Here is a 20,990-nt window from a genome sequence, read left to right as displayed (position 1 = left end):
CTGTATATCTCTTACACACAACTGGCAGACTCGAAAATGAACTTTTTCATCAAGACGGGAAAATGTGAAATGATTATCATTCAATTTAGGCTATGAAGACATAAGAAGTACAATGTAACTAAATTTCCCATTGCACTAATCTAATGAGCTTGTCATTGGAGTTGGGGGATGGTTCATTGTGGATATGTCTTTTTTCTTGTTCTGCAATCAGCTGACTTCAGTGTGTACTGAAGTGCGTGCATTAAGGAGAAACGAGCCGTCTGCAGCTTCTGAGCAGTAATGAATATTACTTAGAGCTTTATTAAATGGTAAATGGCCAGTATCTGTATAGCGCTTTAAAAGGACCCCAAAGCGCTTTACACAACCTGTCATCCACCCATCCACACACACATTCACACACTGGTGATGGCAGCTACATTGTAGCCACAGCCACCCTGGGGCGCACTGAGAGAGGCGAGGCTGCCGGACACTGGTGCCACCGGGCCGTCTGACTACCACCAGTAGGCAACGGGTGAAGCGTCTCGCCCAAGGACACAACGACCGAGACTGTCCAAGCCGGGGCTCGAACCGGCAACCTTCCGATTACAAGGCGAACTCCCAACTCTTGAGCCACGATCGCCCCAATGATTAAATGAAAGGACAACAATACGATGGTGCAAAGTACACCCAGGATATAAAGAACTATCCACTTCCGCTGACATGATATAAACTCTTTTAAGCACTAGCACTAGCATGGACAGCATGCTTACACAAAATGGCAAATATTCCAGAACGATGTTAAAGCTGGAATATTGTATCACGGCAAAGCGTGTAATAAACATGCTGGTAAACCATTTGTACTTGAAATGGACACACATACTGAATTTGCAGTACCAGCAGGGGGAGCCAATATTTAAAGCCAAGAAGTCGCTAATGACCAAGTAATGTCAGTGTCATTTTGTCATTTAAACAATTACGCTAGGTGGATAATGTGTGTTTTCATGTAAATGTCTCAGTGACGTCTCTCTAAATGCTTTCCCATGTTCTTTGGAATTAGCTTGAAACAAAATAGCCACCTCTACTTGTACTGGAGCATATTCCAACGTAAGCATGCTTTCCTATCTGCTAATGAGAAGCAAAGCACGACATACACAGGGTGGGCATTAGACCCTTTGCCGTGATACTGAGTTGAGACCAGCCAGCTGCCAGAGCTTGAACGTCAACGGGTACAGAAGCAGTAATGACAAGTCAGGTTTGTAGCTTCATAGACAACGTTTTTGTTCATTTGCTGTTAAATACGTTTTGAGCTTGTTGCTTTTATTTTTGTGTTCTTGAACAAAAATATCTTGTTTTTCCTCATTAGGACAGAGATTTGATTCACTTAACTTATAATTATGTGACAATGCATCTCAGCCATCTTACAGAGTAATGCAAAACTAATGTAATACAACACAACAGTCACAACATTAATGCGTATTTAAAATCAAAGTTATCCAGATTCACAAACCACAAAAATGTGGGATCAACCAATCCGAATAGCAGATGGATTTCAAAATATGGCTGTAGGTGCAGCACCAGGAATATACCAACCACAGAACACAGAATAATTAACCTACATGTTTTAAGCAGAGAATAATACAGAGTAAGCTCAAACTTTCAAATGATTGTTTTTATTAGCTCACAGCAAAATTAAGAAGCTACTACTTCTAGTATAAAAGCTAGAGTTTTACACCAGATACCATCCCTGATGCAATCCCAAAGGAATGCGTCTTTGTCTGGAAACACAATTTTTACTCACAAATTTAACACAAATGGAGACGCCAGGCATAAAGCAAAAGTAACCCATGCAAAATAGACGACTGATGGTTTAGCTGCAAATTTTTGCAAGTTTACAAATGCCGCAAATTTTGCAGCATTTAGGTGCATTAAATATTGCACTTCCTCTCTCTTTCACCCCAACTTTGTCTCTGATCTAGAGGGTGCATGTACACATTTACTTGTGCCTCTGATGTGCCTGTTATAGAAACTGTAATGAGAGCATACTGTCTGTGAGTGAGTCACACCTGATGTGTGGATTCTGGCCAAATCACTCCTTTATTTTTTCACACAGGGAAAGAGGTTTGGAAAGTTTTTTCCCTTAATAAATGAAATCATCGTTTCACACCTATTTATTAGGTTATCTCTGACTAATATTAAAAATCAGGAACGGGGCAAATATGTTTTTACAGCACTGTGTGCCTGCACGTATGAATAAGACACTCAGAGTGGCAAAAATGTTAAAATGCCAAAGAAATACCCTGAAAATGGATTTGAATAAGAAATCAATATTAAATCTACATCTCCAGTTCATGAACTGTCAACATATGTAATCGCCCACGGCTCACCTGGTTGTATAGGGCACAGATGTGTAGAGCAGCATTTCCCGAGGCATTCTGGGCGCTCATGTCTGCTCCATAGAACAACAGATGCTCCAGGTGCTGCACGTGGCCATGACGACAAGCCTGCACATACACAAAAAAGTCAATTGACGCTTCCACTCAAGAGAAGTTGCAGTAAAATACCTCCAACACTAGATGTCAGTGTGCTGCAAAGGAGATAACATCAAAATGAGACGCAGCTGTACCCTCAGTTTGAACCCAGTCATGAAAAGATGGAAGGATAGGATGAGAGGAGGAAGGCTTAAATAAATCTGATAGCAAATCAAAATGCAACAGAATGTACAAATGAAGCCATCTGGTGTTCAAAAACAGACTGAGGAGGAAGTTACTGCGCTCATGAACCAATTTCCTCGTCAATATCAGTGAAGTTGGGAGTTATAGTGGCGGGTGCCTGTTATTGTGTGAGGAAGAGCTTATTGTGAAATGGCCTATTTACTCCGGAGCTTCTTTGAGAGACTGATGGGTCTGTCAGAGGAGGACAATAACTGCTCATCAACTAAAGCGTGTTACAGTGAAAAGAAATTCATTATTACAGTATTCAGTATCATGCATCTAAACCTTTTCACTGGGCTCATCTTTTTGTCGGTTTTGTAACATGTAATATTGAAAAGCCTAGAGCACGTGGTCCAACACTCATGGGAAATCCAACAAATACAATAAGGAAAATGGTCTGGGAAGCATTGGGGACTCATGTCCAGCCCTGAGACCTCGTATGAAATCTGGCACATTAAACATTTTTCTGTATTAAATGTTTTGCTAAGTGAAGAATCCTAATATTACAAGTTTTACCATTGTAACATACTGACATTACCTAAAGTAGTCACTATGTAGAGTGGCCTTATTCAGAATGACCAGTTTTATAACACATATGACTCAAAAACACTCCTATTACCACTGGGACCACTTTGGACTTCACCTTCCACAACTGCTCCAGATGTTACTTCAGCTCCTGGTACTTGACTTTTTTCCAGTGCTTCTTCATTCTGATGTTGCTGTGTAATGTCTGCTGGGTTGTCACATCTATTGCAAATTCTAACTTCTGCTCCTTGTCAGCTGCCACTGTGTTTGACTGGTTTGCCAGCAGCTCCTCTTCTGTCTGGGGTCCCACAGGATCTTAGCCCCGCTGTTCTCAACCATCTTTGGTGGTGTCTCCTATCAGGAATTGGGGATATCCTAATCCACATGTGCCGCAGATGTTCCGGTGCACTTTTGTATCCACTTGATTGTTCCTCCAAGTGAACGCTGAGAGGCAGATTGCATCCTACTACTATTTGCTGAATACTCTCTGTGGCACCTTTGCACAGCCTGAGCTTGGGTCTGTCAGCTGTGGTAATTCAATTCAATTTCATTTATTTAGCACCAAATTACAACAACAGTTGCCTCCATGCACTTAGAGACAGACTGTAGGCAGACTCCCGCCTCTCTGGATCTGGTGCTTGGGGCCTGTTCTCATGCTGCCATGATCAGGGCCTCTGTGCTTCCCACTTCTATTTCACATCACAGTTCGTCTTCAGCTGTGTGATGTACACTTTGAGCAGCTTATCTTGGGGGGAGATTTTATTCCTGTTGTTTGAGCTTCCTTCTTGGCATCTATCTTAGCTTTTGTGGGTATTTGGCTATGGCTGACCTTCCATCTTCATCATGCTTCCCATTGGTCTGTGGGACACTCAGCTACTTATAACTGTTCTCTTTGTCCACTATCCTGCCTTCTGGTATCTCCATATATTCAGTCCAGATCACTTTCCCTATATTTGCAACCATTTGGCCAATGCTCATGGTTCAGTGAGTTGATGTCTTGCCCACTCCCGGCATACAGTTTGATGTCATCCATATACAGAAGGCAGGTGATGGTCACTCCAATCCTGAATCTATTTCCATATGAATGTCAGTCCCTGTACTTTGACCCTCTGGACTGTGGGAGGAAGCTGGAGTACCAGAGAGAACTTATGGAAACTTCACACAGAAAGGTAGAGATGGTAGAGTGAAAGTCAGGAGCTTTTTGCTGTGAGGCAACAGTACTAACCACCGGGCCACCATACTGTACACCCTGAAGGTGAGCGCCTACGTGGAGCAGATAGAGAAAGCCTCCAACTACGCCAACAAGGTGCTTCTCTTCTCAGAGAGAAGGAGCCGGTCTCACGTGTAAGAACAATCAAACCCTACTTCCTGATGGACCTGATGGCGTCGCTCCTCCAGGACCGAAGGCACTCCTGGAGCTGGCTCTTAGGATGAGCACGGCCAACACAGACCCTTTCAAAGACTTGAAATCTATCTATCAAATTCAAAAGATGGTGATATAAACATTAGTTCTCAAGGGAAAGGGGAGTTTTTTTATTTTCCTTTTTATTCTTTCTTATTCTGGGATGAACTGTTTAACTGACTGATCATTGTTTTAATGCAACTTGGACAAATATTTGGACAAAGTTGCTTCAAAATAACTATCAAAAAAGCATTTCTCTGCCAAGTACCAAGAACTGGTCTAGAAGAAATGTAACATAAAGCTTTAATATCTCCCCAATAGGCTTGTGTTATTATTGTGTTATTATTATTATGCTGAAGTTAAATTATGTGATAAAAAACGACCTTTATGTGAAGAGATAATAATTGGCTTTTTGGTGGTTCTTTTGGGATAGAACTATAAAATAAAAGAATTTCTTCTCAGAGACCAATACAATTCATTTCAAGATCAATTAATCTGTCAAGTGCCAACTGTGATGGCATCAGCCACACAGGGGTAAATTAGTCCATTTTTCACTTTATTAGTTTGCTTTGCAGTTTTCTTCATTAATATAATTCATTAATCATTTGGTTAAACCTAACACTGGTATTATGAGGCGCGCACATAGTAACATTTTGTGGTTTTTCTAAAATGTTTTGTTATATTAATTATGTTTCTTTTTCTTTGAGTTACCTGGGTTTGGGCAGTGGCTGCTTCCTGTCTGGGCAAAAGGTGTGGCTGAGGACTCTGGGAACAAAATGCCTGCTCAGCAGGACCAACCATGGGCTTACCAGGAGCAGGGGTGTTTTAGGTTTAGTTAGGCTATTCTGTGCTTAGTTAATATTAGTGTGTTTTTGTTTTCCGCCCTATTGTGTGTAAATGGTTTGGCCAAATCATTATAAAAGCTACCCTCATGTGTCTTTGTAATTAGGTCAGTTTGTGAGTTAAGTTGTGTCTCATTTTGTTTTGTTTAAGTTTCTGGAAATTACTTTTCGTGGAGTTATATTTAGTTGACCTCTTTTATGGGCCTGCTAAGTATGTTTTTGAATTTTGTTAATTTTGAACTTTTTGAGGGTTAAAATAAAGAAAACCCTTTTTGAAGATATTTTTTGCCTGTGTCCTCTTTGCTTTGGCTGCTTGGTCCCTCACACCAACAATACAATAAAGCCATTACTGTCCAGTGAAGGGATAACATTCTTGTGTCCATGACGTTTGTTACATTACTAACGCTCAGCGCTTTGTTTGCCTGTTAGCATGAAACATACCAGCATATTCGTTACGTTCCTTGATGGCATTTTCCAGAATTTTATGGATTAATAAAGAAAACTTTACAGTCTGAACCCCCATCAGCCATCCTATACATGTAATTGTTAATTGACAGCAGAGTGTTATGATGTGTGAAATGGGACAGTAGGGGGAGGGCAGAGTTTTTGACAGCTCCACAAGGATAACGAGATGTAAGGAATCTGATAAAGCAGATGGCTTGAACGCAACCTCACACACGCTTTGTGGAGATGCTCACAGTTTGTTCCTGCTGCAGAGTGGCTCTCTTTAAATGCCTTTATCTACTTCAACGGGTAACAGCTGCCAAGACAGTCGCCCACAGCCGGAGAAAGGCTATGTGTGTGCGTGCCTTACTAATACAAGCTGTTCCAAATAACCACAGAGGAAATTTTTTTTAATCTATTTTTATGTGCGTGTCTAGAGGTGCACGTCGTGCACAGGGTCGTACCTGGTGAACTTCATGCCAGCCGTTCTCGTCTTGGCAACACACAGAAGCGTGCTGGTTCAGTAGAAGCTCGCAGCAGCCTGGGTCCCCACCCACCACCACACTGTGATACAGGGGAGTAAGACCCCGGCTGTCCTTGTAGTCTGGAGAAGCTCCCAATTCTAGCAGCGTCTAAGGATGGACAGGTAAGATAAAGTTAGACAGGTAGCTTCTACATTAGCATAAAGCAGATAAGCTGTGATTCTTTCTTTTTCCACTTAGCATACTTGGGATGAACTTCCTGTGGCATGACCCAGTTTTGGCCAAGCTGTCAGACAGGCCTCACATTTCACTTATTAATACTTTAATGTAGATTGGAGTCGTTGGCCAACTCAGTGACTGCAAGGTATAGTGCTGGAATATATTCATGCAGATGACAAATAATGCAGGTTTGCAAAGAGCTCGCAAACCTGCACACGTGCTGTGTGCAAATGTGAGTGATATTTCAGTTCACCTAAAGTCACAGGAGTCACTAAAACAGTTTTCTGGAACCAAGTTTCTTTAACATTTACATTGCATTAAGAATGCATGTTGGTTACGTTGCAGCAAAACATCTTCGAGCATGATCTATCAGCTGTCAGACTTTCATTGGGCTTCTAACACAAAGAAAGCCAGCAATGCACAAGTAAGCAAGTGCTAAACAAATGAAAGGAGAGGAGCCTTCACCGTGAGTATAATCTGGTTCTTCGACCTCGCGGCTTTGTGAAGAGCAGTCATGCCATCTTTTGCCCTGAAGTCCAAATGAGCTCCTCCATTCTTCAGCACCTTTATGATCTCCCCCGCATTGTCCAGGTGAGCTGCAAATGTCAATGGGCTCTCTAGAAAAACAAGAAATAACAACAACAAATAAATATTTTAATGACTGAAATTCTGTCTGGAAAGAAGAGAGAGTGAAGAAAAAGAAAGTGCAGACTGAAAACTCAAGGGACAGCATGTGTGCTATCATTCAAACCACATTTTAAGATTTGCTTTGCTTTAACACTTTAGGACACCTGAGTAAATTAGCACTTGTTAAGTGGTATAAGCAGGCATTTTAAAGTGAAATCTGCTGGTGAACCCAATGAAAGCCACGAACCAAAATGCACTGATCAAATAATATTCTTCTTCTGTATACTCTGCACTCGGTTTCAGGCAGATTTTTCCACTTATGGTTTTGATGATGAAGAATTGGAATCAGAATAGGCTGTATTCGGTCTTTACGTCTGACGTCATTAGCCGTTTCTGGGTCCAAACTCCATGTCAGGTCAAACAAACACAGCATCACTGAGAGTTAAAAACTGTCTAAATTCTTTCATCTTTAATAAAATGATCAGCGTTGCTGCTTTACCAGGTGTAACAATGAAGTTTAACATCCAGGCATCCATGAAAACAGAATTTATTAAATTTAACGGAGTTAGAAGTTAGCAGGAAGTTAGCTCGCTAGCTTCCACCTAAGCATGATATAGCATGTTCTGACTGAGAGATTTCTAGAAAAATTCAAACGTACAGCTCTGCTATCACTTCCAACATAAATGAAGACAGAAAACTAAACAGCAGTGACGTTTGTAGAGTTACTGAAGTTGGGCTAGCTGGTATATAATGGTGTGCTACGTGGTGGATAGCTACACAGCTATGTTAGCATAACATAAACACAGTGAAGCTGGAGGATGAACGCTAACTTCTTTCCACTCGATAAAAGTTAACGTGGGGGTTCCTGATGGTTTGAGACAAATGTAATCGCATGGCAGGATGCTGTAAACGGACCAAACTTCAGTCAGGAGAACAACTGAGATAATCCATCCATAATATGAGGTTAGTTATTAATATACTGCTGCATAGGCTGGGCTGTAGTTACATCGTAAGGGTTTAAAACGGAGCTTTAAAATGAACAGTGATGATAAAAACTGAGGGAGGTGACAGTGATCATTGACTGTTTTGGGCTTTTTCAGATGAAATAGAACAAGATACAAAGCATTAAAACATGTTAGAAACACAAGTCTTAATAAACGCAGAGTAGTTTGGACCTGGAAGCAGGATTCATCACGTCATCACTTAAAGACTGGACTGACCAAGTATGTGTACAAATATGTAACAGAGTAGACAATAGACACGACTGACAGTTTGACATCGACAATGGTGCAGAGTACAAAGATGCTGGAATAAATAAAAATGTGCACCAGTTTCTGCTTGGCTCATTTTTGTCCTTAATAAATCCAAAACTGACTCCCAGCTGCACGGTGCATTTTAACAAGATGTGTTTTGTGATGGTCTCGTGCATTTGGCTTCTTTTAGATTCACTCTAAGTACAAATAACACTTGACTGTTGTAAACTGGTGGATATACAAGTTTGAATGGACCTATACTTACATACTAAAATGAGGTAAATATATAAGTGCTTCAGAAAGCGCAATCTGAATTTCAATGAGAGCGCTCTCATGTATACTTTCTGATGCAACATTTGGGTGTTTGTAAATTTTCATATTGCTTTTTTCACCATTCCATAATTCATGTGGGGTTTCAGCACACCTATCAGCGCTTACAGTCGAGGTTCAGGTTGTTACCTCATTTAAACTGACATGAAGCGGGCCGATAAAATCAGGTCAGTTCGCTGTCAAGACTAATTAGAGTAGTAAGGGATAAACTTTGAGGTGATTTAAACATCGCCGAATGTTTCTCAATTAGGTCATCAAAATAAGACACTTTCGCAACAGCTGTGACCCAGTTTGATGATATCAAACAGTCATGCTCAATCATTTCTAGACTGACACAGAAATCATCTATGGAAAGCATGTATGATTTTTCTGTAGTTATGTCAAAATAAATGATTTCATTCCAGCCAGCAGCAGTTCTTTCAGTTACCTTATTATATTGAGAGATAATGTCTCCTGCACACTTGTGCAAGTTTAGTTTGTCATTCTTGTAAAAATGTCACATGTGAGAAGTATTGTTGTGGCAGAGCAGAGCCCAGTGTGGTGAAACTGGATAAGAGCGACCAAAAATTCAGTCGCTGTGTTTGTTGTGACAAAGAGTCATGAGCACTTTTTGAGAGTGGGAAAGCTATTTCTCGCCTTGGACCAAAATGAATGGCACCAAGTGGGTAAGTGGCAGCTTCTGAAGGGATGGAAATGAGGCTTGATTTGTCCTACTGTGCTGACAGTGCAGACATGGGGAGCTAGACGAAGACGAGTGATTTTATTTTGTTTCGGCGATCACGTGGAGCTTTTGCTCACTGGATGTAATCAATAGCTGGTACGAGCTGAGTCCTGAACACCAGAGACGCCTCTTCCTCTAAGCAGCAAGACATTCATTTAACAATAGCGCCCGACATCTCTCAAAGCCCAATATGATAACCTCAATTCTCTGCCTAATAACCTCTTCTGCTCTTCACTCCATCTTTATTTGCCTTGGTAGACCATTTTTATGGCCAGTCTGTCCACTCAATACTGACCATGTTAAGCTCTCCAGCACTGGACATATTCATTAAGTGGACATAAATAAACATAATTGTCATCCTTAACAATCAGGTGAGTCAACAGCAGATAAATCGGTGCTTACCAAATGATTGGAGAGAGGTTTTTTGTGGGGGGTTGAACAACAATAAGGTCGACGGACGTGATCCCTTCTTACAAAAGGGTCTTCTGCTTTCTTTCATTTTTTTAAAGGAAAAAGAGCAGCTTGATGTTTCTTCCTCACAGACTGTTCTTCTAAAGTCCTCACGGTCTGATTAGCATCCTCTCAGGGGCAAGTACAGCTGAACCATGAGTGATTCTCTGTGCCATAGTAATACATGCCCTCCAGAAGCTTAGATCTCAGTGTAAACGTCTCCTCTTCCTCCTTGTTGTTTTTTTTAGCAAAAGCTTTGAGAGTTTTCTGTCAATCCCATTGTGGTGTGAATAAGGCACGGCGGGACCACACATCATCATTTAGAGCCATTTATTGTCATCAGCTGCAGCTCTTAAGCTGCCAGCCGCACATCACACCACAACTTACAACACACAACCCCCGCTCCCCCGTTTTTACCACGGTGGGCGTGATTGCAGATGCCGTGCAGGTGTGTCCGCACGACATCACCGACAACGCCTCACCACGCACCCCCATCGCCTGATTGAGGCCGGTGAGCCATCCGGCCGGACCTACTCCCCCAACCAGTTTCCAACCCGGTGACAGGCGTGGGCGGCCTCCGGAAGATGCTGGTCTGGAGGCCGGCCACTTGGCGGGCTGGCACAATCCCGCAGGCACGGTCGTGAGCCCCTGCTCACGGCCAGCTGGGCATATGTGCACTGGCCTCTGGTGGATGTGAGATCGGCGAGCACGCCGATCTCAAGCTTGGTGCACACCAGCTCCAATCGAGCAGGCTCCCCTGGCTCTGGGACCTCCGTCTCCTCTGTCACCGCGCCGCTCCCGGCTTGATCAGCCACTCCTCTTCCTCCGGCCGGCGCAGACCCCTGCTCCCCTGTGTTTTACCACGGCGGGCGTGATTGCAGATGACGTGCAGGTGCGTCCGCACGCCATCGCCGACCATGCCTCACCACACCCATTAACTGTTGAATCTGTACTGAGCTGGAGAGTGGGTGATATTTGAGTGACAGGCTGATATAAAAAGTCTGTAGCTTTTAAAAATAGATAAAGTTGTTACCGCCTTTAAAATACAAGTATGAATTATTAACCACAGTCAAGGAATAAATTTATGCTTGAACTAAGAGAACCCACCCTTACATTTCACACAGTTTCTGGTGTGATGCTATGAATGAAGGGTTTATGAGTTACATGTTGCTTGTTTAAGCATTAAAGCTTTTGGATATTAGCTAAGATGTTGGTATTATCATTATAGGAGCAGCTCTATTATTCTTCCATAATCATAAAGGTTTTGGGTTTTTTGTTTCCCTGCAAACTTAGAACACTGAATGTGTGGGATTTTGTGTTTTACACCACCGCTCATCAGAATGAAAAATGTTTACTGTTGTACTAAAGTGCATGTTTGGCTTCTTTCAGTTGAGTGGCACAGGTGAGTGCAGCTCCATGTTATTACAGGTCAGACATGTCTCCTAATGCATGCTTAAGGGCCACACATGTTTACAACACCATAAACACAGGGACAATGGCAAATATTGATGTGCTGTTGTGGAGAACTTGGACTATCTGTGTAACCTCTCAAGGGTAAGTAAGTAAGTAAGTAAACTTTATTTATATAGCACCTTTCACAGACATATGTCACAAAGTGCTTTACAAGGTAAAAATATAATACAGTCATAAAATACACCATGAAAACCCTGGTCTAATTAAAAGCTTTTTGAAATAAAAATGTCTTTAGCTGCTGTTTGAAGGTCTCCACTGAGTCCAAACCCCGTAGAAATAGGAGAAGTGCATTCCACAATCTGGGTGCAACAGCTTGGAAAAATCGGTCCCCTCGGGTTTTAAAACAAGTGTGGGGGACCACTAAAAGGTTTTGGTATGCTGACCTCAGGTTACGAGTGGAGGTGTGTGTATGAATCAGATCAGCAATGTAGGGGGGGCTGGGGGGGGGGGGGGGGCTGTCTCTGTAATGCTCTAAAAGTTAAAACTAGAATTTTAAAATGGAACCTGAATCTGATTGGTAGCCAGTGCAGCGACTTTAACACAGGGGTCATATGAGCACCCTTGTTCGAGCGGGTCAGTAGCCTCGCTGCAGAGTTATGAACAACCTGTAGGCGGGCTAGCCCTTTCATGTTTAGACAAGTAAACAGGCTGTTACAGTAGTCAAGTCTTGTAGAGATAAAAGCATGTATTATCATCTCGAGTTCACTTGTTGACACGATGGATCTAAGTTTAGAAATGTTCCTCAGGTGAAAAAAGCAGGTTCTTACTGTCTGATTTAAATGTCCCTCCAAAGAAAAAGCTTCATCAAAAGGGTCCAGCTATCGCCTCAGGATGTTTTAAAGCGCTCCATTATCTATCAAGATGATTCCACACTGAGTGAAAGCTCATTGTGGAATCACTGAAATGAAAGCTATGCCATGACAAAGCCTGTACTGCATTTTATACAGTAGATGTAAATGTTTTCCTGAACTCTTCAATAGTCATCAGCGATGATTTGATGGAAACATTTTAAATTTGGATTTTCAGTCCAGTCCTTTGAACCTTTCGCCCTGTTTCCTTTTTTAGGTGTGGCGTCTTGACAGCCACTCGAAATCCACTGAACGGCCAGATGATCTATAAGATCCTGTTTCGGGTATTTAAATTATTTTTCTTGATATAATCTTTAGGTAATGTCCATTTGCTGTGGATTTTTTTCAAGAACATACGGCACACCGTGTTGAGATACAGCAAATGTTTGGCTAGCACATCTTGTTGGTGCAAAAATGCAATTATATGCCTGTGTTATTACTGTTAATAGATCATTTTTATCACTACCTTGCTTGCTGTTAAAAGTGATTTTTCTGAGAACCCTTGAGTGGTGTCTGTGGCATAATTACTTTAAGGCAATAACTTGATAGTAATGGAAAGATCACGGAGCAAGCCTTTGGTAAATGAACAGGACCACTCACAGAGGAATAAGGAAATGAACGCATACCTCTAATGCAACTTTATTTCAGGCCATATTTTAAGAATATATCATCAATAAAAATAAATAGATAAGCACAACCTTTCAGAATCAAACCCCAGATGTACATGATGTATTTGACATGTCCTTCATTTCCTATTTTCCCTGAACACATCTCATCCTATTCCAGGCAAAATGTTTCTGGACAACCACGGTCAGCGTGCATGTGCTTCCTGTTATATAACAAACGAATATTGTGTGTATTTCGTTTTGATCTTTCGAAGCTCCTGTTTAAAAAATATGCCTGTGTTGCTCCTGATAGATTTCTCATCTGTTTAACAGAGAACACCGATGATGTTAAGTGGAAGAAGAAGTTCCACAGCAAATTAAGTTGAGTGAACAACAGAGTGGAGTAGTGCATGCTTGGAGATTTTATGTTGTTGCCCTTGCGGGGTGTTAGTCTCCTCAGTCTGCTTCCAAGTGGTCCTGTGAGGACTCCTAACTATCATCCTGGCCTAGTGTAGCACGAAACACCTGCTCACTTTGATTTTATGGAACATTTGTGTGTTGAGTACACACTGACGTTAGGACATAACTCATTAGCTGGGTAGTAGCTGCCCACCCTCCATGTGTGGCTCCAAAGACAGAGCCATGCCTCTGGCTGGGATAACTCTATTTGCCCAGGATGGAGCAGTCAGACCTAACCCACATTTTCCTTAAGGGAATTTCTATACACCATCACATGTTCACACCTGGAACAAACAAAATCCTTCACTGCTGCCCACAGGGCAGTGTCCTCCACTTCAGCAGGTTTCTGAAGCAGTGCACATGTTTGGTATTTAGTGGCTCCTTTTATATTTGGCACCAAGGCTTTGGCTGAGCTCTGTTATCTCAGTTTAATTATAGAATACTTTCACAAGGCACTCTAGCTTGTCTTGAAGGGTCAGTTCAAAGCTTTTCTCACTTTCTTTTTTGAGTTCAGCAGAATTGAATGGCTTCTTCATCCATCCATCTTCATCCGCTTTATCCGAGGCCGGGTCGCGGGGGCAGCAGCCTAAGCAGAGAGGCCCAGACCTCCCTCTCCTGTTTCTACTTCAATCATGAAACTGATCAATGATCAGCTGATCGGCTCTCTTGTTTGTTTATCGCCCACTTTGCGCCAGAAAGAAACCAGCCGATGTCGCGCTAAACAACAGCAGCACGTTTAAGCTTGATCAGCTGTTGTTAGAATTTATTTAATATTACTTTCTAGTATCAGCTGATGTTTGCTGGAGCCACAGCTGCAAAAAAGCTGCTGGTCATGATATCGGTTTGGATATGTGGTGAGAGGGAAACATGAAGATGAAACCAGGAGGTGTCCTTACTGAATCATCAGGGCTGAACAGGTGATGGAGAAACAGGTTTACCTTTTAGGTGACATAAATGAGTTGAAGTGAAGTTATGAACTGTTTCTGAGAGACAGATAACCCCAGGATCCTTTTTTAGGTAGCTGACAGCTGGTAACTGTGCAGGTGCGGATCTAGCAAAGTTTTGCCAGGGGGGCCAGGTGGGGCATTAACAGGGAGAGGGGGGCACAAAGAAATACTTTTCTTTCTTATTCTCATTTAAAATGTCTCGCTTTTAAAAAATAATTATCTGAATCTTACAACAAACGATTGATAGATTGATGCATATATACCATCAAAACAGTGTACATCACTGTCACAACAGCGTTTGTTTTCATTCAAAGGCTTTATGATTTTTCCTATAATGGTGGGCCAGTCTCTAGTCAAAATGCCCGGGCCAATTTTCTGTCCCAGTCCAGCCCTGTATGCAGCTCATCTGCAGTCTGTAGTTGCCTACATCTTCCTATTCAGAAGGCAGAATTTCCAAGTTCTGAGTACAATCAAAGCACCACAACTGCAGTTTTTGTGTTGGATGTAAAAAGCGCACATGACGCTGTGACGTAGGCTAGAATCATGGCAGCGGTCAACGACGGTCCAGGCGTGGGATTTCTCTCGTGGAAATATGCACATTATCTTTTCCTTTCTATTGGTAGGTGGCACAGTGCACTTGTGGCAAGTAAGCAAGCTAGAAGACTGGCAAAGTTATGGAAGCAACACATTAACAAGAGAATTCTGAGTAAAACCAAAGTTACTTTCCCTAGTAACTAGTTACTTTGAAAGTAACGAGTAACTTGAAGTAACTGAGTTACTTTTGATAGAAGTAACTAGTAATGTAACTAAGTTACTATTTTAAAGTAACTTACCCAACACTGGTCCTGGGTGAGGGACCAGACAAAGAGCGATTCAGAAGACCCTTATGAAGAGAACATCGAGGGAACAGTTTACCCTGCCCGGGATACCATTTACATCTACCATTTCTAATTTAGAGTGCAACTTAGTGCCTTGACAGCCATTCAAAAATTGAACTCACGAATACCTTCAGAACCGATTGCATCGAACTGTTGCTTCTGGAATAGATGCCCTTTTGTCTCTTGTTGCTCATTAATCTGCTTTCCCTACCAGTAATCCTATAACTACACTTAATCCTGTGTGTGGAGCAGCCTCTGGTCATGATGGGACTGGAAGTAGACCCCTTGGCTTTGGTGTTGCCTTTTTTTTTTTTCCAATGAAGGGCTCTCGACCTTGGTGGAACACATATGATATCTTACACAAATCAGTACGGCGTCTCCTCCCATTTAGCTACATTTTAATACATTTCTTCAACAACATTTTACAACAACAGTTATCTCAAGACCATTTCATTGTAAGAAGCTACAACATTACAGAGAATGATTCACAAATAATACAGTTCAACAGAACAACCCGGCTCAGGAAGGGTTGGTTAATGACATACAATATTGCAATTAATTAGAGTAAAAGGGTGAGTGGAGAAAAAAAGGCTCCGGGTGTAATGGTTAGCACTTAAACAGCCCGAACCTCCAGCAGTGCAGTTCAGGATTAGCTGATTCAACTCTTGACATTTAGCAAAGAGAAAAGATCTTAAAGTTAAACGAGATCTCCGCGTCTTGAAACCAAACTGGGAGCTGGTTCGATGGGACTTCTCTCATTCTGCTTATGTAAACTCTTGTAACCACACTTTTCCATTTGGATAATATGTTCCTGTGGGGGCTTCAGATATGATGGAATCTGATCACTCTGATCTTAATTCTAAATTAAATTCTCCTTGTGTATGCTTCAGGGAGCTTTTAGGACAACCTGATTATAAGGAAGTACACGTTGACCAGCCTAAAGTAAGAAATGCATGGATGAGGTTTCAGTATCTTTTAGATAAGATGCTTCTAATTTGGTATAAAATTAGCACACAAAATGGGGAACTTGAAGATCATTAAACTGAAGATTACAAGGGCTTTTGTATTTTTAACTTTTTAAATATAATCAAAGTCAAAAATAAAGGCAAAAAAAGGTGTGGGCATACTTGGGGACTGACTCTTAACTGACTCATGCACGTCCACAGTCTGCAGAAGGTTGTAAAAGTGCCAACAAGAGGCCGTTGTGGAAGCATACTTGCTCACTTTGGGAGATTTACACAGATGATGTAAGAGCGAGGGAGAGCAGACGCTAACATCCAAAAATCCACATCTCATTTAGGTGCTACCATGAGATCCACTAATGATCCTTCCACAGGCTCATGAATGGTAAACCTTTGACTACCTTTGCTTCTAATAGGCTGTCTTTTCTTCATCTTGGCCAAACCTCAAATAAATGGTCGGTTTTTAAGCAAGGGTTGATAATAAACTAAAAACTTCAACACAATAAAACAAAAATAAAATCCAGCCAATCCAAAAAAATCCAGCTCTATGTTTTTCTAACTGGATTCTCCAGGTCCATCCATCCATCCATCCATCTTCTTCTGTTTATCCGGGGCCGGGTCGCGGGGGCAGCAGCCCAAGCAGCCCAGACCTCCCTCTCCCCAGCCACCTCCTCCAGCTTGTCTGGGACCAGCCGAGAGATATAATCTCTCCAGCGTGTCCTGGGTCTGCCCCGGGGCCTCCTCCTGGAGGAACATGCCTCCAGGAGGCGCCCAGGAGGCATCCCTGTCAGATCCCCAAACCACCTCAGCTGGCTCCTTTTGATGTGGAGCAGCAGCGGCTTTACTCTGAGCCCCTCCCAGATGGCCAAACTTCTCACCTTATCTCTAAGGGAGAGGTCAGCCACCCTTCGGAGGAAGCTAATTTCTGCCGCTTGTATCCGCGATCTCGTTGGCGGGTGCATTGTGAGACGGGCGGCAGCTAGGAGTGGAGGTCCTGGCGGACCGATCCCCAGATACCAAGACCGGCAATTGGGAGTCTCCAAGTGTTTTTACATTTTCTTTTTTGCAAATGAAGAAAAAACATATTCTGATAACACCTGGTGAGTTTTCTTCCTCTATTATGTGCTTCTCTGCTGACCCTCCTCAGAGTAACAGTGTGTATACATACACATTATCAAACCAGGACTTGCACTTGTATAAACTGTAAATTGTGCTTTTAGTGTACTTGAAGTGTTTGTTGTCTGTGCTTATGAGCAGCATGTTGCCTTACCGCCAGTGTCACTATCGTGATAGTTGGGATCAAAGCCTCTTTCCAACATCTTGGCCACTCTGTCCACTTGATTATGCTGAACAAGGTCCATGAACTTCCTCAGATTGGCCTACACAACCAGAAAACACAAAGCGCTATTAGAGTGAGGAAAAAGAACAAATGGTAGTGGGTGTGTGAGAGCGAGAAAGACAGGATAGAGGTTCAGAGCTGCAAAAAGACTGAAATAGAAGTTGAGATAAAGAATAACGAAGGGTGAAAAGTGGAAACGCTTAGGAATACATTGTTAAACTGAGAGAGGCTTGCAGATGGAGGTGGAAGGAATATAAGGTAGAATACAAGGAAGCTGAAAGCAGGCTACACAGAAAGGGACATGACAGGACTGAGAGTGTGGCGAGTGGAAAGAGTGGAATGGTTGCTCCTTCCTGTTCTGTCTGCTTTCTTTCCAGGCCACATGATAAAAATAGATAAGAGAGCAGCTCCCCAAAGGAGAGGAGTAAAATGAGGAACGAAGAATGAGATGGCAAAAGAAGAGAAGGACAATAGGTAGCAAAATAAGAATGGACTGGAAAGAAAAGCAGGAGAATTAATGAGGAGATTTTTCCTTTAAACTAACCAATAAAGAACAAAACAGTTTAAAAAACATTTCAAGCTTTATTCATAGAAGTAAAGGAATAAAATAAATAAAAAGCAAAAACAATAATCAAGCATAGATTTACCTCAGACTGGTCATGTAGTTGAGCTAAGCTGCCATTCAGCTGGATCAGCCAGTCCACGTTAGCTAATGTGACAGCTGATACCGTTCTAACAGGCTGATGTGACCGAATGAAACGAAGCTGGTTTTCATCACAGAGCTGCTGTTTAAATCTGAACCATGATGAGTCAGTTAAATACCCAGAAATGTCAAGAGTTCATGTGTTTTTCTGCAATGTTTTATTTAATGTAGCTGATACGTCCTGTGTGTGTGTGTGTGTGTGTATTTGCAGGCCTGATGAATAGGGATGGGTACCGGTATCCGGTGCCATGATGGCACCGGTTCTGACATAAACGGTAGTAACCAGACCGAAAAGCAGCGCACATTTCGGTGCTTTTTTTCTTTGCTTTTTTTTCCTGAGCTGTGATACACTTTAGATTCTAGCCAATCATTTTACGTTCACGAGGATAGTAGGCGGGTCCAGGTACGTACGTTCTTTTAGAGCAGAGCTACAGATTAAAAATGCCCAAGGCGAAGCGGTCAAAGTCTGGCTGTACTTCACAGCAAAAGATGCAAACTCAGCAGCTGCAACAAGTGCTTTAAGCTGATACTGTGATACTGTCAAAGGAGGTAACACCTCAAATCTGATGAAACACCTGGCGATGCATAGCGTTTTTTTAAAAGCCGAGAAATGCGCTGTATTTGATAGCTTGCTGCGAGACCTCACACCGAGCACATCTACTGCGGGTGTGGTGCCTGTTATCGGACCCGGAGTTAGCAACATCCCCCAAAAACCCGAAGAGGAGAGTCCTGGCCCCTAGCCCTGCCAGTGTAGCAGAAATGATGAGGATGATGATGCAGCAGCAGCCGTTCTTCTCTGCGTGAGTAGCTTAATGTTGTTCGTGTGTAATTTACGTTGAGTAGGCTAACCACGTTATTACATTAATGCATGTAAGGTGAACTAGCAAACACCATCATAGCTACATGCAGCTGTCTTCTTGTTTGATGGCAGATACTCCCTTCACCCTGGACAAAAAGGCTAAAATGACCAAAGAAAAAGTGGAAAACAGTTAAACATGAGAGGTTTTTGGACAAAGTTTGTGTTTTTTCCATTGTTTAAGCTGCTTCCAGCCAAGAGTGATACCATATATGCCCCTTTTTACAAAAAAACAGCTGAACATGAGAGGTTTTTGGACCAATTTTGTGTTCTCCATTCTTTAAGCACCTTTTGAGCACCGTTTAAGCACCGGCACCGTTTCAAAAGTACCGGTTTGGCACCGGTATCGGATAAAACCTAAACGATACCCATCCCTACTGATGAATCAGTCTGCAGGACGGTACCCTATCCTTCTCTCTCTCTTTCTCCTTTTACTGAAATAGTTTGGGAAACTAAAGTTTGATTGGCTCTCTCAGTGTGAGCTCGAGCCAACCGCAGGGCAGCAGACTGCATGGCAAACAGGATTAGCTCCGAAAAGTTGGGTCAAGCCAAGAAACAAAAATTAGAAACATTAGAAACAGATGCATTTGCTAAACTGACCCTTGTGTAAACTTGGTTTGAGCACATTAACCACCGTGCCCCATATTTATTGAACACGTGCTTTTTCTGAACTTTTTGGATTCTAGTCGCCTACCACCTCTCGTCCATCCTCTCCTCCCTATAGTCGAGATGGAGTTAGAGCAGCTGTCAGACAGTTTCCCATAATGCCGGTAACAGAGCGCTGCCAGAGACACTTATACTTTGGCTGCACTACAGGATTACAGTAGCAGTGGGAAAGCAGCCCAGAGCTAGCCTTTCACAGCGATGGAGACGCTAGAAATCTTCAATTTACTGTATACATTTATTTCAGTTCATGTGGGAGGAACAGAGATAGAGTGAGGGAGCAGTCTGCTGTTGGGCTGCCAGAGAAAAGAACAGCCTTCATTTGAGCAGCATAAAAACTCCCAGAGTTTCCTCAACTATCACACAGGAACAGCTAAGCCAAATAAGCATAACTGACAGGTAAGTCGCACTGTTCGCTTGCTTGGACTTTCTATCCCTCACTCTTTTCTCGTCACAACTCGAGCTGCCAAGAAGCACAGCGAACAGATGCAAGTGTTAATCCAATTGAGAGAGTGATTACTGAGGCCACTACAGAGAAACGCAATCTGTGAGCGTCCTTTCTTTTCTCATTTTTATGATTTTATTTTGGCAACACCTTTGGTGTGAAACAGCCATTACTGTTGTGTTTTCACACACTGCACTTCCCAGGGGCCAGCCAACAGTCAGAGTGAGGTGGGTGGAAGTGTGACATTTATTGCCGCACATTTCATTTATTATTTATTCTTGGATTTCATGATCATTTGTCTCAGCTACATGTAGCCGGTTTTTAAGAGCATTTATCTGCTGTTCCAAACGCCCAGTGTCAGGTAGGTGCAAAGAGGCGCATCCTCGTTAAATATCATCTTTAATGTGTTTTTACCTCACTGGGTTTTTAAATCCATTCAGTTCAGCTGGATTGTGGGTAAAAGCTTATCGATAGTTTAATGATCCTCTGTCTCTATGTGCATGTCAAAATCAAGGTGAAGTAGACGTGTCAGGTCATGTGGCATTATTTGGAAAACCGGTCTCTGCTTTTAGTCAAAGTTGGCTCATCATAAATGACTTGCAAACCCTGTCTGAGAGTCAGCGTGCTTCCTAAACATGTGACTAAATACTAACTCAACAAAAATGCTACCTTTGTATGAAGTTTGGCGATCTGTTTCTCATCGACATTGGGCTGTCTGTAGACTCTGCTCTTGTATCGGAACTGTTGAGTAAAAAAAAGTAACAATTAAGTGCATTTGTAAGCAAAACGGTTACATTACTGTGTTTAAAAATTGTAGGCATCAACAG

The 20,990-nt window shown here is 42.3% G+C and overlaps 1 protein-coding gene across 2 annotated transcripts in view; it reads right to left on the bottom strand.

Moving 5' to 3' along the window:
- The window catches only part of LOC102783952 (SH3 and multiple ankyrin repeat domains protein 2-like), a 231,214-nt gene that overhangs the window by 195,696 nt on the left and 14,528 nt on the right, over positions 1-20,990 (bottom strand). The window contains exons 3-7 of one of the 2 annotated variants that reach the window (XM_087842576.1): positions 20,833-20,904; positions 17,428-17,536; positions 7,070-7,221; positions 6,368-6,535; positions 2,364-2,480 (exon numbers count right to left, since the gene is read on the bottom strand). In XM_087842576.1, coding sequence (XP_087698702.1) covers positions 2,364-2,480; positions 6,368-6,535; positions 7,070-7,221; positions 17,428-17,536; positions 20,833-20,904 — 618 coding nt within the window. Of the gene's footprint in view, positions 1-2,363; positions 2,481-6,367; positions 6,536-7,069; positions 7,222-17,427; positions 17,537-20,832; positions 20,905-20,990 lie in introns of those variants that run through there. The other variant, XM_087842570.1, reaches the window with a different exon arrangement.

This window comes from Neolamprologus brichardi, chromosome 1 (genome assembly GCF_056152115.1).
Source record: "Neolamprologus brichardi isolate AB-2024 chromosome 1, ASM5615211v1, whole genome shotgun sequence".
NCBI lineage: Eukaryota > Metazoa > Chordata > Actinopteri > Cichliformes > Cichlidae > Neolamprologus > Neolamprologus brichardi.
Note: the sequence above shows the minus strand (reverse complement) of the source record. Positions and strands in the feature narration are given on the sequence as shown.